Source organism: Musa acuminata, chromosome BXJ3-9 (genome assembly GCF_036884655.1).
Source record: "Musa acuminata AAA Group cultivar baxijiao chromosome BXJ3-9, Cavendish_Baxijiao_AAA, whole genome shotgun sequence".
Taxonomy (NCBI): domain Eukaryota; kingdom Viridiplantae; phylum Streptophyta; class Magnoliopsida; order Zingiberales; family Musaceae; genus Musa; species Musa acuminata.
The window spans coordinates 276,940-304,546 of NC_088357.1; the positions used below are offsets into that span (position 1 = coordinate 276,940).

The 27,607-nt window shown below is 37.1% G+C and overlaps 3 protein-coding genes across 5 annotated transcripts; 2 read left to right on the plus strand and 1 right to left on the minus strand.

Moving 5' to 3' along the window:
- The first annotated feature begins 3,534 nt into the window (after positions 1-3,534).
- On the plus strand, positions 3,535-5,907 carry LOC135649340 (ABC transporter G family member 5-like). The gene has a single exon (XM_065167605.1). It carries the CDS (start codon positions 3,718-3,720, stop codon positions 5,728-5,730), a length of 2,013 nt encoding a protein of 670 aa, XP_065023677.1. The 5' UTR covers positions 3,535-3,717; the 3' UTR covers positions 5,731-5,907.
- A 1,925-nt stretch (positions 5,908-7,832) lies between these two features.
- On the minus strand, positions 7,833-17,913 carry LOC135649469 (uncharacterized). 2 transcript variants are annotated; one of them, XM_065167846.1, is made up of 5 exons: positions 17,498-17,913; positions 17,291-17,396; positions 16,151-16,311; positions 15,852-16,058; positions 7,833-9,422 (listed from the first exon to the last, which is right to left on the minus strand). In XM_065167846.1, exons 1-5 carry the CDS (start codon positions 17,684-17,686, stop codon positions 8,217-8,219), a joined length of 1,869 nt encoding a protein of 622 aa, XP_065023918.1. In that variant the 5' UTR covers positions 17,687-17,913; the 3' UTR covers positions 7,833-8,216. The 2 variants fall into 2 exon arrangements, with proteins under 2 accessions (XP_065023918.1, XP_065023917.1); XM_065167845.1 differs by having other exon boundaries at positions 16,151-16,362.
- A 361-nt stretch (positions 17,914-18,274) lies between these two features.
- LOC135581392 (chromatin assembly factor 1 subunit FAS2 homolog) lies at positions 18,275-26,707 on the plus strand. Of its 2 annotated transcripts, none has more exons than XM_065167778.1 (12): positions 18,275-18,544; positions 19,342-19,453; positions 20,895-20,921; positions 21,026-21,098; positions 21,170-21,273; positions 21,357-21,571; positions 21,653-21,755; positions 24,504-24,576; positions 24,933-25,021; positions 25,087-25,234; positions 25,373-25,473; positions 26,318-26,707. In XM_065167778.1, exons 1-12 carry the CDS (start codon positions 18,431-18,433, stop codon positions 26,530-26,532), a joined length of 1,374 nt encoding a protein of 457 aa, XP_065023850.1. In that variant the 5' UTR covers positions 18,275-18,430; the 3' UTR covers positions 26,533-26,707. The 2 variants fall into 2 exon arrangements, with proteins under 2 accessions (XP_065023850.1, XP_065023849.1); XM_065167777.1 differs by having other exon boundaries at positions 18,294-18,544; positions 25,096-25,234.
- The last annotated feature ends 900 nt before the right edge of the window (positions 26,708-27,607 follow it).

A 27,607-nucleotide genomic window follows, 5' to 3' on the forward strand; every position in this document is an offset into this window, starting at 1 on the left:
AGTTATCATCATTAAAAAGAGAAAGATTATTGAATTTTAAATTTTAATGATGAAATCAATTAATAAGTTTATGGACTATAAGTATTTGACATAAGTGACGCAGGAGAAACTTTAATTATGGAAAAGCAAATCATTGAAGCAAAAGAATCAGACGTTAGACCAGAGAGCATCATGTCAAAGTTTGGGCATTGAGCCAGAAGGATTGAGCATTGTGCCAAGAAGATCGGATGTTGTGGGAAGTTAACATGCCGAAGGAAAAGATGATGTATTGGAGGTTCGGACAAAATGCCATATGAATATATAACATGCCGAACAATGTAAGTTTCATGATTGTAATTGTTAAATCTTGATCGAAGTTATTTAGAATATAATTGAGTTGGTTTTGGAGCGTAACCATACCAACTTAGTTAGGAGCTTTAGGGCCTGAATCAAGATCGAATTAGGCCAGTTTGAAGGCCAATTCAATGACCTGGGGTTGGGCCATGCGGTGGTACTACTTATAAGTTGGAAATTATAGATTATACTTTTCTAGAAATTTCGATGGTACTACCACTTAGGTCAACGGTAGAACCGCCCAAGCAAGTGGTGGTACCGCTAGAGCCCTAGTTCCCAGGCTTTGTCAGGTAATAGTATCACCCAACGCAAGCGGTAGTATCGCCAATACTCTGAAAACTCAAGGATTTAAATTTTTAGATCTATTTTTGAAGTAATTTTTAGATACTTGCTTTGTAAAGCACAAAAAAAACTTATGATTTTAAGTGTGTAAATTATCTTGAAAAGTGTTGAATCTCTTCCTCCTTAAATTTAGAAATCATTCTAAGAGAGGTGTGAGGTTTCCTTATAAAAGAAAGGTACGAAGGTTTTCTCCTAAGCCTGTGAAAAGGAGAAAGAGTTATAACAAGGGTAATTGATATTCGCTCATTGAAAAGAAGATTGATAGTGAAAGACGATGACCTCAAGGAAGAGGAATCGAGAGTAAACGTAGGTCGAGATGATCAAACTACTATAAATTTGGTTTGCATTTCTCTTTATGTTTTTTCTTACTATTACTAACTGATTTAGTTGCTCACTATCCTTATTTACATTCTAAGCTCACTATCTTTATGGTTTGTATTTTTCGATCGAACTTTCAAATGAGAATTTTATTTCGAAAGCACTAATTCACCCTCCTCCCCCCTCTCTCTCTGTCTCTCTCTTAGTATCTTTACGATCCTAACATTCATATGTTATTATGCTTGTATCATGAGCAATTAAAGATATGTGATAGTTTAGGGCAAAGGGAGTGATTGAAAAAGCGAAGGCACTACTAAGGCTTGGACCAATGGTGATAATTGAGAATGATTATTTAAAAAATATTATGTGAAATTAAGATACTATTTAGTAAAAATTTAAAGTTAATTTTTTTAAGGAATTCATATATATATATATATATATATATATATATATATATATATATATATATATATATATATATATATATATATATAGAGAGAGAGAGAGAGAGAGAGAGAGAGAGAGAGAGATGGGATGGGATGCACAGTTTTAGAGAAGCCGCCCCAACCAAGTACTATTATAGTTAAATGACTTCACATTTAATATAGCCATAGCTAATGCTCACCGACATTCTTACAAAGCCTCTTCATCGGAATTTGGGAATCATTCCCAAATAGATGGGAATGGTTCGTTGCTTACGAATGTGAAGCATCCCATCTAACCACCGTAATCAATTAGACCACCAACAAAGAAAGTTCATGTCTACATATGTTTTATTAATAGAAGAGAGACACTTTTTTTATCTCTCTTGTCTTTGTTGGTAAGCATCCTACTCCTCTTATAAAGTGTTCCTATAATTTAGGATGATCTTTAAAAGAAAAAAACTAGGCATCCATTTTAGAAGAAAGCTCGCTAATGTGTAGAGACCTCAATGGCCAAGGGAAGACAGATCCATTATAATATCATCGCAGGTAAGTTCAATGGCATCCAATAACATTTTTATAGCAAATATATTCGAACTGCTTGACCCCTCTAGATGTACGTACAATGGCCAAGAAATAATGATCTCCTTCACTTTAAACCATTCTAAAACTTTCCATTGTGTTCTAGCGGTTTCACCTCAGATTGACCGTCACTTCAAGGAGAGAGTCATCAGCGCAGGCCAGGGAAGGGAGAACTGTTTGTCCATCTGATTGCCAAAGTAGGAATTCTTACTGTTAATCGCAATGAATTGGCAGGCAATGCAACATTCGAGCACTATGATTGTTCAAATTTACCCCCTCATATTCAAGCCGGTCAGTCATCAGTCCACTTACGTGTCAAAAATAAAAATCTAAAGGAGATATCAAAATGCTATTTATTTGTGATCTTACAGCCCTCACTTGCATTCGGGAAGACGAAATCCACTATTCATTTTGACCCATGCATGGTTGACCCGCAAGAGAAGTTGCCATGCACCCGTGACTGTAGATATTAATGGGGGTGTCGATTTCTGCCACCTTACATTCGTCCTCTAATGCAATCGAATCGCATTATATTATTTCGTTGGATAACAAATCTTATCTACGTGACGCTCGACCACTTGTTCCTCTTCTATGATCCCACTTGTACAGTTAGTTGCAGACGAAAAGAAGAAGAGTGTATATGAGCTAGAAAATGGAGAACAGCAAACATGCAACAACATCACATGAGGACTTCCTCCTCTATCATTCGAGAACCTTCTCAAGTTTCCTACAATAAAATCAAAAGATCTCAGCCGTCAATCTAAAGAAAGCTACAGGGAGGAGGAGTTCACGGGTGCACAACTATGCCATTTTTTTAAGAGCAGTTGTGGGTGTGCGTGTATATTTGAGGGTCGCCTCACGAGGGCCAGAAGAAGAACAAGTCACGGGCGAGCCAGAGGATGAATATATATATAGATATAGAGATGGGAAGCAAACAAAAGGAAGACAGCCAGGTCAGCATGTGCCAACCAAGGGTGGGGCCCCCTGATATTTTCACCCCTCCACTCTCAGCCACTAGTTCTTTTTGATTCATTTTTGCACTACCCCCTCCGGTCGACTTGCGCTTCGCCACTCGCAACGCGGCAACTGCAGCTCTGCCACTGGTTTTTTTTGCTTTAAGCTTCTCACTCCAGTCGGTGGCGGGGATCCAATCACACCAAATGTTTTCAGCTCTCATTAATAATCTTAGAAAATAGATTTGTGGCAGAGGGAGGCATCAAGGAATATTAAGTGGCGGTGGTGGTGGTGGTGGTGGTGCTACAGCTACCAGTAAGCACTGCTCATTATCTAGCTAATCAGCTCATGAGCCAGGGCTACGACATAAGCTGTGGCCCCCAATTAAATATCAGCCACCAAGTCCTCATGTGAGACCGTGGGGCCATCATCATCCATGACAGCCACAGTGGTGTGCATCTCTCCTACCCTAAACCCCCCAAGCTACCCTCCTCAATTCTTCAAATCCCCACGCCTCCCTTCCATTGCCAACTTTCTTTGTGTCATCACCATTGTCCACCTCCATGGATCACACAGACGATGACAATAAACATGAACGCATTTCCAGGACAGGGACTTGGAAAATGACCTAGTAAAACTACCCTAGTATTCAAGGGGCAGAATGGTCTTCGAGTATCTTGCACTGCCATGCTTATGGAAGAAGGTAAGGTGGGGAGTGTCTTTGGCAAGTGGGTTTGAGGCTTAGAGGAGACGTGGGAGAGCTCTCATGAAGCCACAAGCCGGCTGTGAGATAGAGGCCACGGGCATCAGCTACCAGATCTCCATCTCGAAGAGATGTCACCCCTTGAAGAAGATATGGAGTAGAGATGGAGAGGAGGGTGGTGGTGCGTCGAGTCACCGCCCTGCATCATGCAGCGAGGAAGACAATGCACAAGTTGTTGATGCAGCGGATGAGAAGCCCTGCAACGAGTGCGAAGTCCGGAATGTGCTGCAGAACGTCAGCTGCCGCGCCAAGCAGTCGGAGATCCTGGCGATCGTCGGCCCGAGCGGCGCCGGCAAGTCCACATTGCTCGAGATCCTCGCCGGGAAGATAAGCCCGTCGACGCCGCCGACCATCCTGATCAACCAGCGGCCGGTGGACAAGTCCAATTTCCGGAGGATCTCCGGCTACGTGACTCAAAAGGACACTCTGTTCCCCCTGCTGACGGTGCGGGAGACGCTCATGTTCAGCGCCCGCCTCCGCCTCGGCTGCGGCGGCGGCAGCGGCCTCTCCCAGTCTCAGCTGAGCTCCCGGGTGGAGTCCCTCCTCCGGGAGCTCGGGTTGGGGCGCGTCGCCGACGCTCGTGTGGGTGACGACGCCCGCATCCGGGGTATCTCCGGCGGCGAGCGCCGGAGGGTCTCCATCGGAGTTGAGGTAGTCCACGACCCGAGAGTGCTGATCCTAGACGAGCCCACGTCCGGGCTCGATAGCACGTCGGCGCTGCAGATCGTCGACATGCTCAAGGACATGGCCGAGACCCGCGGCCGCACCATCATCCTCAGCATCCACCAGCCCGGGTTTCGCATTCTGAAGCTCTTCGGCTGCGTCCTCCTCCTCGCCGATGGCACCGTTCTCCACCACGGCACCATCGACCAACTCCACTCCCATCTCCGTTCCGTCGATCTCGAGCTACCCCGGCACGCCAACGTCCTCGAATTCGCCATGGACTCCATCGACACCCTCCGCCGCTGGCAATTAGAGCATCACCAGCAACAACCACCGCCGGCAAGAGCACCACCACCCCAGTTTCCCAAGAAATTAGTTGACGGAGCCGACGGCAAGATAGACAGGTGCACCCTGCAGCAGCTCTTTCAGCAGCACAAGGTGGTCGACGAGGAGTCGCTCGCGGGGCTCGACCCCGACGAGCTGTCGTACGAGTACGCTAACTCGAGGCCCCGAGAGATCGCCATCCTTACCCACCGCTTCTTGAAGAACGTAATGCGGACCAAGCAACTGTTTGCGTTTCGGACGATCCAAATGCTCGTCTCCGGCCTCGTCCTCGGCTCGATATTCTACCGTCTCAAGGACGAAAACATCAGAGAACGAGTGGGTCTCTTCGCCTTTATCTTGACATTCCTGCTCTCTTGCACCACGGAAGCGCTGCCGATCTTCCTCCAGGAAAGAGAGATTCTAATGAAGGAGACATCGAGTGGCAGCTACCGAGTCTCCTCTTATGTGATCGCCAACGGGCTCGTCTTCCTTCCGTTCCTCTTCATCCTGGCCGTACTCTTCTCCGTCCCGGTCTACTGGCTCGCAGGGCTCCGGCCGAGCTGCTCAGCCTTCATGTACTTCTTGCTGTTAATATGGCTAATCCTGTACACCGCGAACTCGGTGGTAGTCTGCTTCAGCGCTCTTGCCCCCAACTTCATCATCGGAAACTCCATTATCTCAGGAATCATGGGCACCTTCTTCCTTTTCTCCGGCTACTTCATATCGAAGCAGTGGATGCCGAGCTACTGGGTGTTCATGCACTACGTTTCCCTGTTCAAGTATCCGTTCGAGGGATTCCTCATCAACGAGTTCTCCGGCTCCGGCAAGTGCTTGGAGTACGGGTTTGGGGTGTGCCTGCTGAGAGGGGATGATGTGCTGAGGAAGGAAGGATTGAAGGAGGAGTGCAGGTGGAAGAATGTGATGATGATGGTGTGCTTCATCTTGGCTTACAGGTTCTTCTCCTACCTCATACTGAGGGTCAGGTGCAGGTGTGCTCAGAGAGGTGGGCTCAAAGGAGCCTTGGCCTGAGATTAAGTCATCATGTAATGCACGCCTCACACTCACGCTTTCTTGTGTCCTTGTTGTATTAGTCATACTGTTGTTTCCAGCAATAATGGTGATCCCATTATGTGAATGTCATTTGGTCAATATAGTTCTGTACTGACAGACAATATGACTTTCTTCTTTTACTTCCCTTTTGGTACATATACAGTTTCTTTACATTATAATGTTTGCATTTGTACTCACTGTCTTTCCAATGAGGATACATACGAGTATATTTGCATGTCAACTTCTTTCGTTGAAAGAAAATAAATCAAATTTAAAGACAAATTAAAGAAGACCAAAGTGATCTATCGTAAATATTAAAGGAGACTTTACGGTAAATGATGAAGATGAGATCTAATTTGATAACCTTACGAGATAACTTAATTGATATTTTCATAAAAAATGATGGGATCTGATTTGAGAACCTTGTTATCAAAGGTCAAAAACATCACGAGATAACTCAATTGATATTTTCGTGATAAACTTGACATCAAATTCAAAATCCTTACAAACTAACTTAATTGATATTTTCATTAAAAAAATTATAGGATGTTGTTTCTATTCCGTAAACCTTTATAAGTGTGTATGATATATCATCACCCAATCAATATATCACTTTTTTTTTCAAGATGGTTAATATATATAGTTTATTTTTAAAAATAATATTATTTTTCTATCACAGTATAATGTGTGTGTGTAAAAATTATACATTCATTTGATGAACAAATAATATTGACTTGAGGTTTACTTGCTTTTATTTTATTTATAAATTATTTGTTCATCAAATAAATGTAAAAATTACCTTCTTATATGGTGATATCGAGAAGAGAAGTATATTACCCACCCAAATGAATTTGTTGTGCCAAAAAAACAAAAAGCATGTTAGTCTTATCACTTTTTCGACTTAAGTAAGCACCCAATCTCATAATTATCTCTATTGTAAAAGATATTAGTGATAGGTGCCCTATAAACTAATCACATGGGTGATGACACGTGTGACATAATATATACTTTTTAAATTATATATTTGGTATTTTTTTTATTTTATATTATTTGTTATATACATTGTGACATCTATGGATCTGTATAATGGGAATCAGATCGTGATGAGATTACAATAATGAGATTGATTCACTATTAAACACAGACCATAAATAATCTCGGTCATAAGTTACTCTAGAGTGATATCGAGATAACCAAATAGATTGATGTGTTGTATACTCATCCATATGATTGAGGTAGCTAGTCTCATAATTGCTTGCATCGGGACACTACGGATATAGTGCATGTGCTCATTGAAGAATGAGTTCACTGATTGATTCGCTCACGAAATATTGGATGGTTGATGATACCTCATTATTAGACAATGATTTTGTCGTCTCAGTGATGTATCTAGTTCTTAGACTTGAGATACTAAGAATGTCTTGTATGAGTACTTCACTCATTGATACCAGACTTATAGACCTAGAAGTTCCAAATTTAGCATAATCGGTCATCAAGAGTGGCAACCAATCTTGCGAGAGCTATTGAGTGTCGATAGAGGATCATCCACTCTCGATGTCATAAGATGAATATCTTATGTGTTCTTGCTCAAATAAATCTCTAGTCATGGTCATTCGCATTGAGAAAGAAAAAGTTCTCTAGAAGAATTCGATTAGAACGAGACTCGAGTAGAAACTGTATGTACCTAACAACACCATATTCGGAATACGATTTCTAAGATATTAGATAGATGAGGGTCTATAGATATATGGTAACTAAGGACAGATAGATCTAATGGATTGGATTTCCCTGTATCATCTATGAACTGTGGCATAGTAGTCTAGTACGTATGTAGTCGATGAGTTAAACGAATTATTATTATTATAAAGATAATAATTTACTAAGCCAGAAAGAATTTTAACACGTATAACTCATGGTCAACTCTATATTGAGCCTAAAGAATTAAATATATATGATAGATATTATGATTAAAGGGTAAGACAAAAAAAAAAACAAAAATCAAGATAATGGATGAGGCGACCAAGAGGGAGAGGGATATGCAAGAGGATACCGGGTGGAGGAAAGGACATGATGCCAAGAAGAAGACAAATGAAAGGAGGAAAACTTTCATTTAATCAAAAAACAAAAAACACATTATCCACTAAACACACATCTAATCAAATTCTAATTTTTAATTTTACACAATTCAATTAATACATTAATGATGTCTACAACCATCAATGGACAACCAACAAGACGCTTTTATCAACTCATGAAAGAGAAATATTGGAGGAGAATTAAAACCTTTTATAAGATTGTCGAGACTTGAGAGATTAAAAATGATGACTTCCGGGAGATCCTCGCTCAACTTGGTATCATATAAACAATCTGTATAATTGAATACTGCTGAATCTGCATCATATCATAGGGATAATAAATCATGCTTGTTGCATCCAAGGATGGCACCTGCACAGAAGAATCCTGGTCTATGAAGGCAAGAAAGCAGCTGTAGTATAGCATTGCCGTGATCCAGTATTATCTGAACTAGTAACATTCTTAGCACGTTTACAGGATTCCATGAGCTCAGCTAATGATGGAAGAGGTCGGGGGACTGGAACATTCATTGATCTATAGAGATTTCTCAAGCTTGGGTTAAAACTTGACGATGATCCAATACACAGCATGTCCCTTCTAACATCAAGCTGTTCGTCCAACTTATCAAGATTAGGTAATGTACCCATTTTATCATCCTCTGGTTCTGTGATATTCCATATGTCACTTTTGACATCAACTCCTGATTTCACAATACAAGGTTCACAGATGCTTAAAGCCTTCTTTGAATATCCATTAGATGACTCAACTCTTCTATTAACAGTGTCATCTGATTGGTTCGAAAAACTCTGTTCAACAATTTGCTCCTCCATTGAATATGATACACTATCAGTAATTGCAATCTCTGCAGACGATACTTTTACTGAACATGTAATCTCACATCCGAGGCAAGATGATGGTTGTTCTATCAGTGTATCATGTTTTGCAGCAAAACTTTCTACTTCTATCTCAACAATACTATTCTCATCAATTCTAATTATGTCAAGTTCTTTATGTCCAAGCCTTGCTCTTCCAAATAATGTAAATGGTTGTGTTCTGGATGGTGGAGATAAGTCCAGTTCTACTTCAAACTGGCTTTGAGATGAAGTTTCTGGCTGCAACTGATTGATCTCAGAAGTTGATACTTTAGTGATAAAAATGGAGGCATCATTATTCTTGAGAACCTCTGAAGCTGAGGGAGGTGGTGAAGGAATGGACTTCACATGACAGCCTTTGAATAACTTCCATAATGGATCATCAGAACTTATATGAGTTTTATAGCAATGGTTCTTAACATAATCTAGGTCCATAGCTCGGGAAGGGGGTGTTGTTGAAATAACCCACTTGGGCTGGAGAAACTGCAAGGCCCATTCTAATTCTTCTCGAGATGAATGCATGGAGTGACATACATGCCAAACCCCAAACTCATCCCTCTCAGCTTCTGCTGGACATTTTTTCCGTTTTTGAGATTTGTAGCGGTTAGGATCGATAGCATACCACTGTACAGAGGGACGAATAAAAAGAGGCTCTGGTTGAAAACTAGCACGTGCATTTGCAAGCTCTTCACTTGCTTTATCATATAGTTTAGATAAAGGAAGCACCTGTTGGGCACAAAAATTCAAGAAGAAATTATGAGAAAAATTGGATAACCTAGTGAAAGTGTGGCCACACAGCTTAAAAACACAAGGTGCAATAAGTCTATGTCAGAATAAAATCCAAATGGAAACATATTCTTTGTTCTCACACCTTATAGCTTGAAGACTTGTCTTTTACTTCTACTGCAAAATAATAATAATGATAAGAGGTTTGAGATGAACATTAAAGAGTCCAAAGAATAAGCATGTGAAGAAAGTTGTGTAATGGTGTAACATCTGAGACACTTTTCACGTTCATGCGTCACAAAGGAAAGGCATTATTAACATGCTACCTGGTAGATAACGGTATCTGATATAGGGACACTAAACCTATGGACTCTATTTTGATAAGTCTATATTGATACTTGCATGAATTTTTTAGAGAATTGGACCATTCCATAGTGAATTGGACTTGAGGATTTCCAAATCCTCTGCTTGTCTTAAATATGGCCAAAGATTTGTAACTATTCTACTTCACTACTGAAGCTGATGCTATTAGGATCCTTACAAATGACTTCGGTCTTATAGAGGTGAAACTTTAGATTTGAATCCATGGAAATCTAATTTCCAATCTTTGTTTGAAATTTTTAATTCTGTACATTTATGGGTGTATTTGCTTGATCTTCCATTTTAAAACACTAAAAAACTGAATTCATTTTTAGTCTTGCTTTTATCTTTGGGAGCCTCTTCGATTGGAGTCTAGATCCTTCGATGGAAAGGAGAATATTTGCATGAATTTGTGTGAAAATAGACCTATCTAAGCTCCAATGATAATATTCCTGATCTTTTAACTGTGGTTGCATTGGACATAGAATTAATGCCTGATCTAACAGGAATCATGTGATGAATTTTCCTATGAGAGAGAGATGAGGATTCAATCCCCTTCTGAGTAACCCCATTCTAAGGTGGATGGCTCAGTTAGAGATGATGAAGGGGTTCAGATCTCTAAAAAGGACCATCTTTTAGGTCCTTGGATTCCTATTCAGAGGAGAAAACCAATTAAGCGATACAAACCTAGGATGCTGGGATCATTGATGTTGGAGAAGACAATGGAGAGGGTGACAAGGATTCCTTCGATTTCTGTCTTCCCTTGCTGACAAGGTTGCTACTGTCATCGATGTTGGACAGAATAAATTATTTTTGAAGGAAAAAAATGGGACTATCTATGCTAAGGGAAAAGGATGATCATGCCAAGATCAGGGTAAACACTTGGCATGGTAAAGAAGTCATAACTGTTGAATAGCAGTCGGTGTTGATACATCAAGACATACTGAGTTTGGAATAAAAGGATGAAAAAAGGTTGAAAAATAAAAATAAAGGCCACGTCGCGTCACCTTTTTCGATGACGTCGCCAAATTATATATATATATATATATATATATATATATATATATATATACATACATATATATATATATACATATACATATATATATATATATCGTACCGTACCGAGCGAATGTCGAAACGCTGGTACGGTACGATATTTCAAACCTTAATTAAAACCTCATCACTATTCAAATAAGACAACTTTATCCAACAAGTCTTGATTGACAATCTTCCTATACTTCAACAAGAGTTAATCCTTAATGGATCTATGAGATCTTATCATGATTTATAGAATGAAAAGGATGTTACTAATTGGTGTGGTTTCTCTTAAAGATTACTGCGTAACATTACCACTAAGGAGACTAGTTCCATGATTAGATATTCTGCCATCAAAGAGATTTGGAATGCTCTTAACTCTTTAGGTTTATGTAAGAGTTTTGGCCTCGAAAAGTACATGATTAAAATCTACAAATATTATTGGGATATCATAAGGGCTTATATGTTCATTACTTTTAGACACAATGTAGTCAAAGGCAAGGTCCGCCATACCGTACCGTACCGGAGTTTCGACCCGGGCTCGGTACGGTACGGTACCGGCGTACCGAGCGGTACACCCTGGTGTACCGATACTGTAGCAGTGCTACAGTGTAGCACTGTAGTACTGTAGCGGTACAGGGCGGTCCGCGTATCGAGTACCTGGCGGACCGGTACGTACCGCCCGGTACGGTCGGTATGCTTCGGTACGGCAGACACTGGTCAAAGGTGCCAAAACACTCGAGGCACTAAGCACTGACCTAGGGGCTCGCCTAAGCGAAGCAAGGCAATCCTGAATATTATAATTTAAATATTATATGTCATGATGAATAAAAATAAACTAAAACAAAAATAACATATCAAAGTTGCATTAATTTAAAGTATCAAATTACATCATCCATATCTAATAATAAAAATGACAAAAAAATAAGTTTATCTCGCAAAAATGATGAATATTTCTTCCACCAGTCATTCGTTTGAATCATTTATATCATTCAATGAAATCGGATCAATGCTATCTCGCAAAAATAACGAATCTTTAATGCTTAATTATATTTTATGTATGCAAGATTATATAAGTGTTGATGCTACAACCTATTTCTTTTCTTTGTATGAATCTGTCATAGCATATGAATTAAAGATCTATTTAGTTGCACCAATATCTAAAACAGAATAAATTAGTTAAAATCAAGGTTTGCCGTACCGGACTGTACCGCCCGGTACGGGCGGTACGTACCGGTCCGACAGGCTAGCGGTACGCGGACCGCCCTGTACCGGTCCGACAGGCTAGTGCTACAGTGCTCGGTACACCTGGGTGTACCGAGCGGTATACCGTACCGTACCGGTACCGAGCCCGGGTCGAAACGCCGGTACGGTACGGTACGGCGAACCTTGGTTAAAACTAATATATATATACTTACATTCTCGAAGACACTCCAATTTGCTCATAGCTACAATGCCATAAATCAAACTCAAAGTTTTTATAACTAATTGTTGCAAGTTTGGCATAGAATTTTTAAATAAGCCCCGCAACTCGGTTACAAATTTAAGTTCGACGATTAATAATAACATACTTTGATGTTAATTATATTAAGTTACAAATACATGAAGACTTAATAACCTTTGATTGAATTATCATAGGAATTCCAAGACCCTCAACATTCTAATACAAATGAAAGATAACTCATTTGTGATGTTGTCTTGAACTTCAATATTGAAAACTAATCTTGCAATGTATTGATATAACTCAGATACAATTTCTATATCAAACTCAATAGAAGAGTTTCTGTAAAAGAATTATGGGTTTAAATAGTGTCCTGCTATATGTAGAGGATAACAAAGACATTTTCATCTTTTATCGATGACTACAAAGAATATCTTTATTCCTTTTTCCATTTCTACCAAAAGATTCTTGAATGATTTTTTTGGCTCTATACATAACCTCATAAATAAATTTCATCATTAGCATTTTCTCATTATCTATGAGTCGAAGAACACGAATAAAAGGACCCATTACTTTTAATGCAAAGTCATACGATTACAAAATAAAGGCATCAGGATATTATTACTTGTCCTTTTGCCTTTTTTTTCTTTTGTCCATTTACTTGTTACTCATTCTCTTACCTTATATCTCTTTGCTCATTTATTTATCACCCATTTATTTGAGGTAAATATATTTTTAAGATTGTGTTTTTGCCTATGAATATAATGCAATGTTAGGAATGAAGTGGCAAATTATATGACACCATATCTCATCAATTCCTTGTTACCTGTAAATTCTCTCATCATGTTCAAATCCCTAATATGATGAACCTGTAAAATCAATATAATGTGTCACGCATGGAGTCCAATACATGTGCAACCTTTTTGCTTATAGTAATTTTCCTAAAAAAGAGGAAAATAAAATTGATAGTTATTTAAAAATCTAAAATAACATAATTAAAATGTTTAAAAAAAAATCATATCGGCTAAGACATAATCGCTTATATCATACTAAAATGTTAAGGGTTTTTTTAGAATTCCTATGACAATTTAATAGTGAGCTACTAAATCTCCATGTATTTATAAATTAATATAATTAACATCAAAATATGTTATTATTAATAGTTGAACTTAAATTTGCAATTGAGTGGTGAAGCCTATTTGGAAATTCTGCACCAAACTTGCAACAATTAACTATAAAAATTCTAAGTTTGAGTTGTACGGCTACAGGTTGTAAGCAAAATTAGAGTGTCTTCGAGAATGTAAATATATAAGAATAATTCAATTTCAACAAATTAATATTTTTTTTAGCTACTGATACAACTATATGGATCTTTAATTTATATGATATGACAGATTCATACAAAGAAAAAAAATCGATTAGAGCATCAACATCCACATAATCTTATATACATAAAGTATAATCAAGCATTAAAGACTTGTTATAATTTGCGAGACAATATTAATCTGATTTCATTAGATGATATAAATAATTCAAGCAAATGGTTGATTGGAGAAATAGATGCAAATTTGAAAAATGCTGAACATGAAATCGTTTTTTATGATGATAATTTGAAATGGGGAGATGTAGCAAACGCTTCAGGTGTTGGTGAAATAAAGACATATACAAAACAACTCGTGAGAACAATGATGAATGCAAAAGCCTAAATTTCATCGCATGTAATTATAGAACAGGAAATTTATTATGATAAAGATGAATAAGAGGAATATAAATCACATGAAAAGGAAGACAATGATAAGATTAAAAATGATAAAAGTGAATTTTAATGATCTTTGTTGTTAATCTTATTTTATTTTATCATTTTTGTTATTAAATATGAATAATGTAATTTAATAGTTTAAATGAATGCAACTTTGATGTATTATTTTTATTTTAGTTTATTTTTATCTATCATAATATATATTTTATATTATAATATTTGGGATCACCCAACAATTCGAGTATTTTTACACCTTGATGCATTTGACTACACTGGTTAAGATCAGAATGTTAAGGTAGATTTGTTAAAATATTAGAAATAATAGGAAAAAAAATATTTTCATTCATGAACAATTAGGTATCACCTCGATAAAGGATAAAATGAGCAAAAATCATTTAAGGTTATTTGTACATGTGCTCAATAAACCTACAAATATGATATTAGTGGTATAGGAGAGGTAAATAAAGAAATAAAAAGACCTTAATAGAAATTATAAATACAGACTTAAATACTTATAACATAACTAAAGATATATAGCTTTTTACATATCTGATAAGTCAATATAATCGGAGGTTTTAGATTTATTTTTTTGTATAATGCCAAAAGAGTGTAGGGCCTTTATAAACAAACATTGTATTTAAAAATTAGATATTTTTCGCATTTGGGTGGCTCTTGGCTCAGGGAAAGAGATTGTTTAACTTGGAACAATGGCCCAATCCTAAGAGCCCTTATTGTTTATAGTCTTTAGTTGATCTAGAAAGCTTCTAATGATTTGTGCTTTAGAAAAATCAAAGCACAATGAGTATGATGATAAACTATGATACTCTACAAAAGTACGAAGAAAACCAAAGTATGGTATGTCACTTTCTAGTGTACTAGACTAAACCAACTAATGATCGATGCAAGCTCAATTCAGATGGAGCCTTCAGTGAACAATCCCAAGAGAGGTGTTAGGTCTCTAATATAGTCAAATTAAGGTAATTGCATTATGGTTGCTTGCAAATACATCCATCAAGGAGGAATGCATATATAATGAATTGATGGTCTAATTTAACATATCTCAATAGCGACAAAAGATTTATGTTATAGTCCTGTTGTCATATGATCCAATTTAACATATCTCAATGGCAGCAAAAGATCCATGTTAGATCATGATGTTGTTGTATGGTCCAATTGGCCTTACTAGAACAAATTCACAAATTGAAAATTGAAGTGGATGAAAAAAAAAAGACTTACAATACTATATTTTATGCAACTTTTGTAATTTCCTATTGTATCATTGATTTACCTTATCAAGTTATCTAGGGAAAATTCATTGTTCAAGTGAAATTGTTGGATTACAAACCACAAAATAATCAAGAATTTAATAGGCTATGGCGAGAAAATAAAGAAACTTAATAATGTAATTGCTTTATAACTGACCCATTAGACTCAGATTTGATCAAATTAATTTTTTTTTAAATTAAGTGTTCCAAATTATGCACAATCAAAATTTGAATCATTTACATGCATACTTCCACCTATGATCCCACATGTAGACCTCATACCAATGTTTTCCTCATTCTTCACCCGTACATCACTTGCCTTCATCTTATGATACCTCATATGCTAGTTCGTATATATGAATTATCATATGTTTTAAAATAAGTCATATGTGTCCAGTGAAGCATGTATGGACTATATATCTGCATTAAGTGGCATCAGGAAGTGACCCATAATCAAAGACCAAACTTGATGATGAAGATTTTGGTAATTGTTCCTTATAAACAATTAGCAAAAGAATGGGATTTAAAGAATCTTTTAAAGAGTGATAAAAAGATAGAACCCTGACCTGAAAACGAGAAGAAGCATCTTCTGTAAGAATTTCTGGTGCAGCAAGAAAAAGGGCCTGAAAACAGTCAGAATTTTCTGACTTGTCAACAAAAATATTGGATCCAAACGTTTTGGATACTTCAACTAAAATCTCTTCCCGGCCTAGAAGATCACATGAAAGATAAACCACTGGTGCATTAGGATGTTTCCATATACAACTTATTACCTGCAAAAATCAGGTTATCTGAAAACTATTAATAGTGGCACTGCTTGTATATGCCAGACCATTCATGAGATAAACAAAATGACTCAAAAAACCTGCTGGATGGCAGATTGCTTGTTTGGCATCTTGAGACAACATCTACTAAAAGTGCAATCCAGAAATAGATAATCCAGATGGCACAGAGTTTCTCTTCCTTTCTTGACTATATACTTCAACGGTAAATTTTGCAGACAATCAGGGGTAAGCCTGCAATCTCCTGTGTGCAATAGATTACCAAATCTGCCTTCAAACAGAAACATGACAGCTCCTGTTACAAACCCCCAAACAAGAACTGAGATGTTGGGCAGATCCTTTGTTAATGATGATACTGTACGGATATAAAATACTAACAAATGTATTAAAGTGGATATTAACCAGAAATAACTGTTTCTAGCAGTGTTGCATGCACGCAAACAAGTAAAGGATTCAAAAAGAATATTGCATTATTTGAGAAGGGAAGATAGAAAGTCAAAAGTATAGAGTTTAATCAGACAAAATCAAGAGTATGCAATCGACAATACTGTAATCTGTCACAGGATACTAGGTACTTTGACAAATACCAACACCTAAAACATTCTTCAACCATAAAGCAAATCTGGTCCCAATTTAGGTTAGAAAGTTCAAGATGATTGCAGTAAAAAATGGTTAGTTCAACCATTAAAAAGACACAAGACAATTAACGATCTTTTGAAGACAATCGTAAACAACTTACTGAGATCCTAGATTGAGCAAGTGCTACTTCCAACTTATCATAAAACACGTTGTATTCTATCTCTGCCATTTCTCTATACTGCTCCTTGTTCAACCATCAAGGAAGTTTGTTCCTAATATATGCTAGTATCTTTAAGATGTTCAAGTTATCAGTGTTTTCAACTTTTTCTTTTCTTTTCTTTTCTATCTCTTGGCCAAACAAGATTTTAGAACATAAAATTATTGCCGTCCATTTCCCAATAAAGAGGAGACCCCTTTCTTACACATGTTTAATTTGGCCCTTGTCGGAAGAAAATTTGGTATAAGCTTTTCTCGAAAAAAATTTGTCGAGAGGAGACTGTCAGTTCAACCAACAAAGAATCACGAGGTAATTAAAAGAGACTATCACACCAAAACACATTTGGAAATACGAAAAACAAAACACCAAGACTTCGCTAAACAATAGTATTAAGGGCTTGGAAGAAAAAAGGAGATCGTGCACATACCTGGACAGTGATTGGCATCGAATGCGGTGACCGAGAAAGCGCCGTCAGGATCATCAACAACGACCGACTCGCCGACCTCGATTTCCACAAAAAGCGAATCATCAAGCTACAAACGAAAGACGAACCAAAACCCATAAGTCAAACAGCAAGCACGCCAAGAGAAACTGCAGAGATCAACGGATCAAAAGAAAGGAAAGGGAGGAAGACCCGAGGGAAGTAATGCAAGGCAAGGTTCTTCGTGAGGCGAGTGGCGTAGATGGGGCGGGAGGCGCGGACGACGATGCCGGTGAGGTGGTCCTTGTGGGCGTGCGTCAGGAAGTGGTGACGCTTCCGCAGGGATGTCGGTGTCCATGTGTCCACAGAGAAGGGGAGCCCTACCGGCATCTCGATCGGCATCTCGATCCCTCTCTCTCTATCTAAGCCCTAAACTTCGATACGGATCAAAACTACGGTGGATTATATATCGGGTTTCTGCTGTGGCTCCTTGCCGCGGAAGGAACGGACGGGAGAGAGGAAGGATGGCAAGAGAGTGCGAATTTACAGAGTGATATCCTTTTTCCCTCCTCGTCGAGTTTGGATGTGGTTTAAGCTGACCATGTTTGGATTATGGATCCCGGTTGATCCCAATCCCTGCAGACCGATGCCCATCTATATGGATCGTTTAGGAAAAGAAAACAGAAAGAGGTGGCGGTCCGCCCATCCTTATAATAAGACAGAATTAATATTTTTATTGTATATATCAAATAGCTTATCATCCTTTTCGTATGCCACTGATAATATTATGAAATATTTTCTTAAAGAAATCATGTTTTCTGGTACGAAATCATATTTAGATTTGACTAACAAGCTCATATCATATATTCAGAGATAGAGAGGCGAATATGGTCATCTCTCGATCCCCGTTCGCGCCCGAACTCCGCTAAGAACGGGTCCAGTAGAGACGGGTCGGACCAAATTGCGGGCTTCACTACGTCACCGCCAGTACTCCACCGAACGTCCCTAAACCCTGTTTCCCGCCATCACAACACCGGTTGGGCGCCAAGCCTCTTCCTCTGCCTCCCAATTCGATACCCTAACCCGGCTCTTTCGGACGGACCCCGGGCGGCAGCGAGGAGCCGTACGAGGCTGATCGAGAGAAAGATGCGAGGAGGGACGGTGCAGGTCATCTGGCACGACACCCAGCCGGTCCTCACCCTAGATTTTCACTCCCCCACCGGTCTTCTCGCCACTGGCGGCGCCGACCACGACATCAAGGTTCCGATCTCGTATTGTTTCTGGGCTTTCTTTCTTGGGATCTGAAAGGATGGAGTTTTGTTCGATTCTCGCGGAATATTCGATTGTACTGCTTTCTTAAGTCTGAAAAGAGTCGGGTTTCGATCTTTTGATACAATTGTAGCACTTCCTTTGCAAAGAGTTCGAGGTTTTAGTGTTTAGAAATATACGTTAGAATTACATCTGCGTAATGATTTACTAGCTTATTTGTGGTTAGTCTTCAGTTTGGTAGATCTAATACGCTATTCTAACCCTATAGTAGTCATAATAAACTAGTGGTAGTTGTTTCCTCGCATCCTTGCCATTTAAGCTCGTACTTTTCACACTTTTAAAGTTAGTTTTTCCCCTTCAGCTTGAAAGTTTGCAAGTTTTACTGTGAATATGGATAGAAAAGCTATTAGGTTAGTGTTTGCCTCGCAACAGGTAATAACCCTCCCTAATCTGCATGATTATTCATGGGTTGGGGCAACACACCCAGTCATCGTTTAGAAGACAGGCAAGATTTATTTATACTGTTGTTGATAGCATGACTTGTTACTCGCTAGCTAGCTTTTCAGAACACTAATATCATCACCAAGTTTCTCTCTAATCTTCTCTAGAGTACTCAGACTCCAAAGAGATTTACGACGGTATCCACAATATGATGATCACTGTACCTTTTTGGGCTTGTCGTATCACACCATGTTGTTATACCCTTGCAAAGTCTGTTGAGTAGTATTTTTATTTTATTTTTCTGAATTTTCTGAACTATTGTTTAATTTATCACATTTTGTTTGCAGCTTTGGCTGATAAGATCAGATGAATCACAAAGGAGTCATCCAACAGTTTTGTATCAAAATAGCCTTTCTTACCATAGTTCTGGCGTGAATATCTTGCGCTTCTCTCCTTCTGGTAAGAATATCGTTTATGATATTCCTGTTATTGAAACTACATAGGCATCCTTAGAATGCTTGATGCATACCTTTTTTTTTTTTTTTCAAATTTCTGGATAGGATCCATCAAGTGAAACTGCTTCTGATGCTTTATGATCAGTAGCTTCCAGTTTCTCATAATGACACAGGATAACTGGGAGCCAATTCTTCTATGAGCTTGAAGATTTATTTATAGTTCACCAAATATTTGTTTTCAGTTGGACACATGTTTACTTTTCTCATAGTGTTTGCTTCCACTAATTAAAGGCTATTTGTCTTTATTTCTGTCATATTTTAAGATGATTTGTTCATGCTGGAGGTCGAACTTTTCTTAATTGACAAATATTTCCTGGTCCATATTGTGTATGTGTTTTCGGCCATACATTTTACAGTATTGCTAAGGTCAGACAGCTACTAATTGTATTCTTGATTTATAAGTTTGTTTCTCCATTTCTCCAGCCTTCTCTTCAGCAATTGAAATATGAAAGTAACAACTTTATGACCTTTAACATACTTGATCTACCTGAAACTTTTGAATTTATCTTGTTTGTAATTATCTTCATGACACCCTGGGAAATGTGTGCTTATTCCACAAGAAAGAAAATTAGAAAATTTTGTATTCAACAAAATAAGGGCTCAATGGTCTCAGAACTCAAACTAGTTATTATTGTCGTTGTTCATTTATTGCCCTAACTATTTTAATTGAATGAATCACTTGGGTCCTTGATTATTTATGCCATCATCATTCCACAGATTTTGATATCCTTGCCAAATGACTCCTAAAATACTAAAATTTTCTCTAGGGCATTGTCTCATCAACTTTTTTTATCCTGTAATATTTTTCCAAAGGGAAAAGAAATGGTACTTTATTTGTAGTGTTCTTTATGTCTCTATTACTTTTACAAGTTGTGCTTGGAGTTCCGTTCCTCAGAACTTTTAGAATACTGGTTAGCCTTTGCGATCTAGAAGACCAGGGTTTGAATGATTAAAGTAACCTCTATGCTTGTGGTGGTATAACTGTGTACATTGGTGACCCTCCCTAGATCCAGTATTAACAGGAGCTTGTGTATTGGGCTGCTGTTTAACTTTTATAGAGTACTGCAAGTATCCTTATAGGTTGTTGGTGCAATGTTTCATGGTACATCTGATATTTAAGATTTTGAGTGTGACATTTAGCTTGGAGATCTGATTGGAATAAGATTTTGATATAAATAAAAAATGTCACTTAACAAAGTTGAAAGACCTACATGATGGCATATTTTTTATTATTCAAACTTTGACCTCTTACATTTCTCTCTCTTGTTGTCCATTATATTCCATGTACTTGATTCCTGCAACTGATATCACAAATTCCTTGTACTTGATGCCTGATAACAGCCATAAATTTTGGTTTTTTGATTTCTTTTTGTGTGTCTGTGCAGGAGATCACCTTGCATCAGGTGCTGATGGTATGCATATTGATAGTCCAATTAGTTGGTTGATTCATGTTAGCTGATTCTTTGTTGTGACATTATCATTATAGATTTATTTAATTGATTCTTCTAATTTGTAGGTGGTGAACTAGTTATTTGGAAGCTACACTTGACAGATGATGGTCAAACTTGGAAAGTATTAAAGACATTATTGTAGGTCTTTCCATAAACAATTTTGATACAATATTGTTTACTAGTGGCCCTGATTTTATTATCTTGATTAGATTTCATCGCAAAGATGTTCTTGACCTCCAATGGTCTTCTGATGGTGCGTACATGATTTCTGGTTCAGTTGATAATTCTTGCATAATATGGGATGTTACTAAAGGTATGCCACCTTTTAGTTGCCTAAATTTTTTCACTTCATTGTCTGGGTGGGCATTGGGTTAAACCTATGCATCAACAATTCAGGCTCGGTCCATCAGATTTTGGATGCTCATTTGCATTATGTTCAAGGGGTTGCTTGGGATCCTTTGGGTCAGTATGTTGCTTCCCTTAGCTCTGATCGGACATGTCGGATTTATGTTAATAAGCCTCAGAGTAAACATAAGGGCAATGAGAAACTGAATTATGTTTGCCAGCACGTTCTCACAAAATCAGACTCACAGAGGTTGGATGACTCCAAGGTTAGTAACTTGGAAAATGTTGCTTGTTTCCTTATTTTATCATTGACATGACCCTGCTAATACATATCACTTTATTTTCAGTCAGTGTCATCAAAACCACATCTATTCCATGATGAGACATTGCCATCCTTCTTCAGGAGATTGGCATGGTCACCAGATGGAACATTTTTACTAGTGCCAGCAGGTATGGATGTAAGCATACCACTTATGGAATAATTTTTGTGATGGTAGTTTCTCTCCTTGTTTCTACATATTTTTTCAATTTCCTTAGTTTTTATGCTGTCTTTTTCCATTATCTTACATTCAGCTAATCCATTGAAATTCTTTGAATGAAATTTTAATAACTAGTCGTCCAGAATTAGAAACCACCAATGCCTGACCATTCCAACCCACCTTTTTTTTTGACAGTCAGATTACTGGTTTCTTATAACATTAGTCTATAGATAGTGATTTGTGAATATCTGCTAAGCTGTTCCATTATGCTAATAGTTTTTGTCCCTACCCTGTTTTAGAAGTCTTTCCAGAACAGTACTTAGCCTTCTTGCTTTTCATCAATTTTCTTTCTTTGCCTCGTATGTTGAATTATTGTCACACCACTCAAAATTCCCATTTGTGGGCCAGATGTGGGACTGGCCATCCATATCCATCAAATAATAGGCTCCGTTGGGCAGTACAGTTTGAATCTCAAAAGAACCTTCCAAAGTTGGATCCATTGTACCAAGAGGTAGGATAGTTTTCAATTAAAAATTCTCCTTCAGCGGATTTAGGCTTGACTCTGTTGTTGTAGGGAAATGAATGTGAGAGACGAACCAGAGTTGACGTTTTGCTAAAAAATGTTTAAAGGTCATTTGAAGTTCTATCATTGTTGGTTTTTCATTGCTAAATTTTAGGCAGTCGCAAAAAATTGATTTCATGAGAAATTGCCTGGCCCTAAAATCTCAAGCCATATGGCCTTGCACTAGTCTTTTTTCGATGTTCATCTAATTGTTCTTGTTCTGTCACATTTTAAACGCATACTATTCTTCAGTTCAAGCCTCAGAATTCATGTTCTGCTATGTCAACAAAATATTTGCATTGAGAGTTTGGTCAATGTTCGTACAAATATTATAGTCAAGATGTTTATACTTAGGTGCATGCTTTCCGAAGCATTTGGCTCTGCGAAGCATTTGACATTGAGTTCTTGGTAGAGTTTCTCAGACATAAGATCTCCTTTTAATCTCTTTCTATCATTTGTGAGCCAAATGACTGTAAACAGAAAAGGTTGAAGCTAAGGGATGTCTCTATACGTATTATTTCTTTGCCTTTTTGCTCTGTAGAAAGGGAACTTTACATAGTTATGTAGAAGGTGGTTTTGAACAAAACTTCTTATATTCGACCCGTGGTTGTTTTAAGTGCTGACAACTTTTAATTTCATTTGTTTGCTGAAACAAAGACTTTGGACTTTTGTTGAGCCTGGCACCACATTGGAGACACCAAACTTCTTGAAGTTGATTCTTTCCCATCAGTTATGACATATTTATTAATAGCCATGGATTTGTGACCCTGTCCGTCTAGTGAAATCATCCATCATGATGTCTCCTCAAACTCTTCCCAGTTGTCATCTCAATTGAGCTATCCAGTTTTCTCTTGTTGCTTTGTTACATATGGTTTAGAAGGAGAGACTGGATATTTATTTAATTAAATGGATTGATGTATCAAATTTTGTGCAAAACAGCTGTGTAATTATCTACAAATAAACTCTTCACATCTGAGAAGTGAAATCCATCTTGCCATAACTTGTTTGGTAATTCATTGGCATTCATGGGCATACATATGGCCCCTATATATCCACTATAGGTATACTGGCTATGATAAAAAAGGAAGATTTACTGTCGAGCTTCCCTGCAATGCAGGATACGAGGGTTCAATTTGAGGCATTACAATATTCCATGACTCAATTGCCGGTCACCCGATTGCAAAGAAACAACTGTTATACCAAGACTCACCTTGTGGGTAGGCTATCTGGGGTTCAATTCTGCTGATTGTATCTCATAATAAATGAAATTAGACATAAATCTATATAAAGTTAAATCTTTTAAGTTTGACAATTGTTTTTGTTTTTTTTTCTCCAGTCCTTTTTGCAACTTTTCTTATAGGCTTTTTTTCTTTCTTCTATTGTTGCACACAGAATTGCAATTTTCATCAAGGAATATGATCATGTTTGTTATAAAATTAAACTAATTTGAAAGTTTGATTGTAGCAATGGCTACTTTTATAGTAAATAAAATCACATAATACTTTCTATTTGGTGCATGCAAGTTGCAAGACAATACCTGTTTGAGATGTAATGTGCATGCTGTAATTTGCAATAAGTAAAACATGATACCTAACAATGTAAATATTCCTGTAGTAATTTTTTACGGAAACCCTAAAGTTCAGTTATTTTATCAATATTCTTATATATTTTGAAGCTTTTAGGTTGAGATGTCTCCAGTTTATATTTAGTTTCTCCATTTTGTGAATGTTTCAAGTGTCTAGCATGTCCTTGTGCTATGTATGCTTTTACTCTTTGCTTGGTTTTTTGAACTCTCTCTAGCTAGAGTATGGGATTAACGGTGCATTGTTTGGGTAATTTATTCTTTTCTTTTTCCATTTCTATTTTTCCTTTGGTTACTGATTGATCATGGAAAATACAACAAATCCACCAGTTCTGTGCAAAATTTTCTGATTATTGCTGTTATTTTTTCATATTTAGGTACATATAAATATTCATGTTCATCTGAAACTGTCAATACTGCATATATTTTCTCAAGGATTGTTTGGGCATTTTATTGTTTTCTTTTTTCATTTATTTATTTTTCCTTTGGTTACTGATTGGTCATGAAAAATCTAAAAAATCCACCATTTCTGTGCAACATTTTCTGACTATTGCTGGTTATTTTTTCGTATTTAGGTACATATAGATATTCGTTTTCATCCGAAACTGTCAATACTGCATATATTCTCTCAAGGAGAGATCTTTCAAGGTACGATAGCTAAATTTTTTGGAAGATTATATCAATCCTGACGACTGTCATTATGGATACTTAAATAGAACTGTGCCTACTGCTCCAACCAAAGCATTCTGCAACTGATATGGTTAAGCTGCACTTCTCAAATTTTTAAAAATGTAAAAAAAATGTAAAAAAAATGTGAAATTTGTATTCATAGAAAATCAATATGTACCTACATCCTTGATAGTCCATTTAGTTCTAAATTACCCTGGTATTGTAGCTCCATGTTCTTACTTTCATGGTTACATTGTAAAAATGTTGTGATTAAAAGAACTTTTGAAGTTGAAGTAGATGTTTCTCTAGTTGTGACAACCACTTTGGTTTTACAGACCTGCTGTGCAACTCCCAGGGGCTAACAAACCAATAGTTGCTGTGAGATTCTGCCCTGTTCTTTTTGCTCTACGAGGTTCTAATTCAGGTTGGTGTCTTGTGTAGCTAATATGCTGTTGTACAAAATCATATCAGGGCCTAATTTGCTTTCAGTATCTGCAGCTGGTTTCTTTAAACTTCCATATAGGGTTATTTTTGCTCTGGCAACCTTGAACTCTCTGTACATTTATGACACTGAAAGCTTGCCTCCAATTGCGATATTTGCTGGACTACACTATGCAGCCATTACAGATATTTCATGGTTGGTGTCATTTAAATGTTCTTTATATTTAGCAAACTTTCTTGGGATTAAAAATCCCTAGAATCATCTATTTTTTAGTGTTACTTTCAAGAACTCTTGTGGTTCTCCAGTTCCTTATCAAAATACTTTATTTGCAAGGTCGTCTGATGCAAAGTATTTGTCATTGTCCTCACGAGATGGATACTGTACAATTATAGAATTCGAGGACCATGAACTCGGAGAACCTATTTCTCCCTCAGGTATGTCAATTAATAATTTCTTTGTTGGCTAGTGCTTCATTTTAACGTGCAAACTGCACTTGACTAGAATTAATATCTTCTGCTACACTATTATATGCATGGTTTTATTTAATATAAAATGTTTAACTGGTTCTCCATTTCTGACGTTGGCAACTTTAGTGAGAACGGGAACGCCTTTGAAATTTCCTCTCATTACAAGGTTTCATTGTGATAATTGCTTATTTTTTGCGTGAGTAACTTCTAACAAACCATGATCACAGAGTAAGATTCCTGACTAATTAACTTGCCTAATTAACGAACCATGATAGGCCCTTCTATTGCCTAATTAACGAGTTGGGGCACAAAGTTTTTCCCTTTTATTGCCTAACTTTGGGTTTCTTTTGGTTGATGTGTCATTCTATTTCTTCCTTTTTGTTGTTTACTGCCGATGGTGCCAGGCTTTAAGTTATAATACAGACAAGTATTCTGGCATGTGCCATTGGGGTGACCGGTCAGCACACCTGATCAGTGGGTACTCGAATCCTCTTTGAAAAGCATATGCAATCTCATGACAACCATGGTGAATGGGCGTTAACTTTTTTTTTTTCTGATGCATCTAGAAATGGGATTCATAATAGCTGATTGACGGGTTGGATAGGTTTGTTTTTGAAGGACTTACTAACTCTAACTGGTGATAAAGCCATGTTAGTTTGCATATTTTGCAGCTTTCCTTTTGTCATTGAACTTGTGCAGAAGATGGACCTGAACCCAGGCTTATATTATGTGGATCTTAATTATGATTACTATAGAAATCTATATCTCTGCTCATGGTTTTTCATGATGAAATATCATCACAATTGTGTAGAAGCATCTAAGGCCTCAGAAGGGAAGGCCGATTTGTCCAATGTGGAAACTGAGGTGACAGACCACATGGAAATTGACAAGAAGAATGCTGCTAAAGTTAACAGTGAAACAGTTACAAAGATCAAGGAAGGGAGACTGCCAATATCGACCGTCACCAAGAACTCGGATGCAAATAAATCTACCAAGAAGCGCATAACTCCTACAGCCATCAACTAAATGGCAAAGATGTTGTTTCAGAATATCTGTAGGTTAGAAAGTGTTGTTGCTGTTTGTTGCAGGGTATATCCTTGTATAAATATAGAAGGCGATTCTTGTTCCATTGTCTGAGCTTTTTGGTACTCGTCTTTGTTAGCTATGTTGCATTGTTCTGCTAATGCCATGTTTTTTGAAGGATAGTTTTGCATCAATCTTATTAATCTTTGGCTGATATTTGTATATAATACATATACATTATATGTAATGATTACAGTTCAATGGGAGGGACAACGTGATTGGGTGTACCTTTGCACATGAAACTCCGCGAGTCTGTACCATAGGTCGGCCGTTCCATTTTGGATTGAGAAAAAAAGAAGATAATTTACTGAATAAGTATAATCATTCTTTGTTACATGATATTTTCTTATGTCTCTATCCGATCCTACTTTCTTTTTTTTTTCCTCTTTCCTTCTTTGCCTCTTGGCTCTCCTCCTCCATGTCTGTTTTTTCATTTTTTTTCTCACAATTTATCTAAAAGATATCTCGTTACACTAAAAAATAAATAGATTTTTATTTCTTTTTCAATATGTCCAATTTTTTTGTAAAAAAAATATTGATGAGTTTCTTTGTTATATTCATTTCGGTTTCTCTAATCCTCATTTGATCGGTCTCATCCTTTGTCATATTGATCTCTTTTTTTTAATTTAGTTTCTGAATTTTTCGAAACTAAATTTTTCTTTTAGTCCTTCTTTTAATCTATCTTTATTTGAAGACATGTTATGAAGTTGTATATGAAGATCCGTTTAGTTTTTGTTCATGAACTAAAATGGAGCTCATTATTTCATCAATAGATAATGTACTTATATTTTTATCTTCTTCTATAGTCATAAAAATCATATTAAATTTTGAAGATAAATTTTGTAAAACCTTTTCTATGGTAGTTTGATGGTTTAGATTTTTAGTATAAGATCTTATATGATTCATAATAGAAGATACTTTTGAAAAAAAATTAATAATAGATTCATAATCTTTTATCACGAGAGTTTCAAATTCATGTTGAAGAATTTGAAGCCTTAAGTTTTTATATTGATTATGC

What these genes read in the sequence shown, in the direction of transcription:
- LOC135649340 (XM_065167605.1), top strand. Translation starts at nt 3,718, where the DNA reads ATGAAGCCACAAGCCGGCTGTGAGATAGAGGCCACGGGCATCAGCTAC.
- LOC135649469 (XM_065167845.1), bottom strand. Translation starts at nt 17,686, where the DNA reads ATGCCGATCGAGATGCCGGTAGGGCTCCCCTTCTCTGTGGACACATGG. An exon ending in AGCAATCTGCCATCCAGCAG is followed by an intron (nt 16,059 to 16,150) that starts GTTTTTTGAGTC and finishes TGATTTTTGCAG; the next exon opens with GTAATAAGTTGTATATGGAA. An exon ending in ATGCTTCTTCTCGTTTTCAG is followed by an intron (nt 9,423 to 15,851) that starts GTCAGGGTTCTA and finishes TGTGCCCAACAG; the next exon opens with GTGCTTCCTTTATCTAAACT.
- LOC135581392 (XM_065167778.1), top strand. Translation starts at nt 18,431, where the DNA reads ATGCGAGGAGGGACGGTGCAGGTCATCTGGCACGACACCCAGCCGGTC. An exon ending in CTTGCGCTTCTCTCCTTCTG is followed by an intron (nt 19,454 to 20,894) that starts GTAAGAATATCG and finishes GTGTCTGTGCAG; the next exon opens with GAGATCACCTTGCATCAGGT. An exon ending in CCTTGCATCAGGTGCTGATG is followed by an intron (nt 20,922 to 21,025) that starts GTATGCATATTG and finishes TCTAATTTGTAG; the next exon opens with GTGGTGAACTAGTTATTTGG.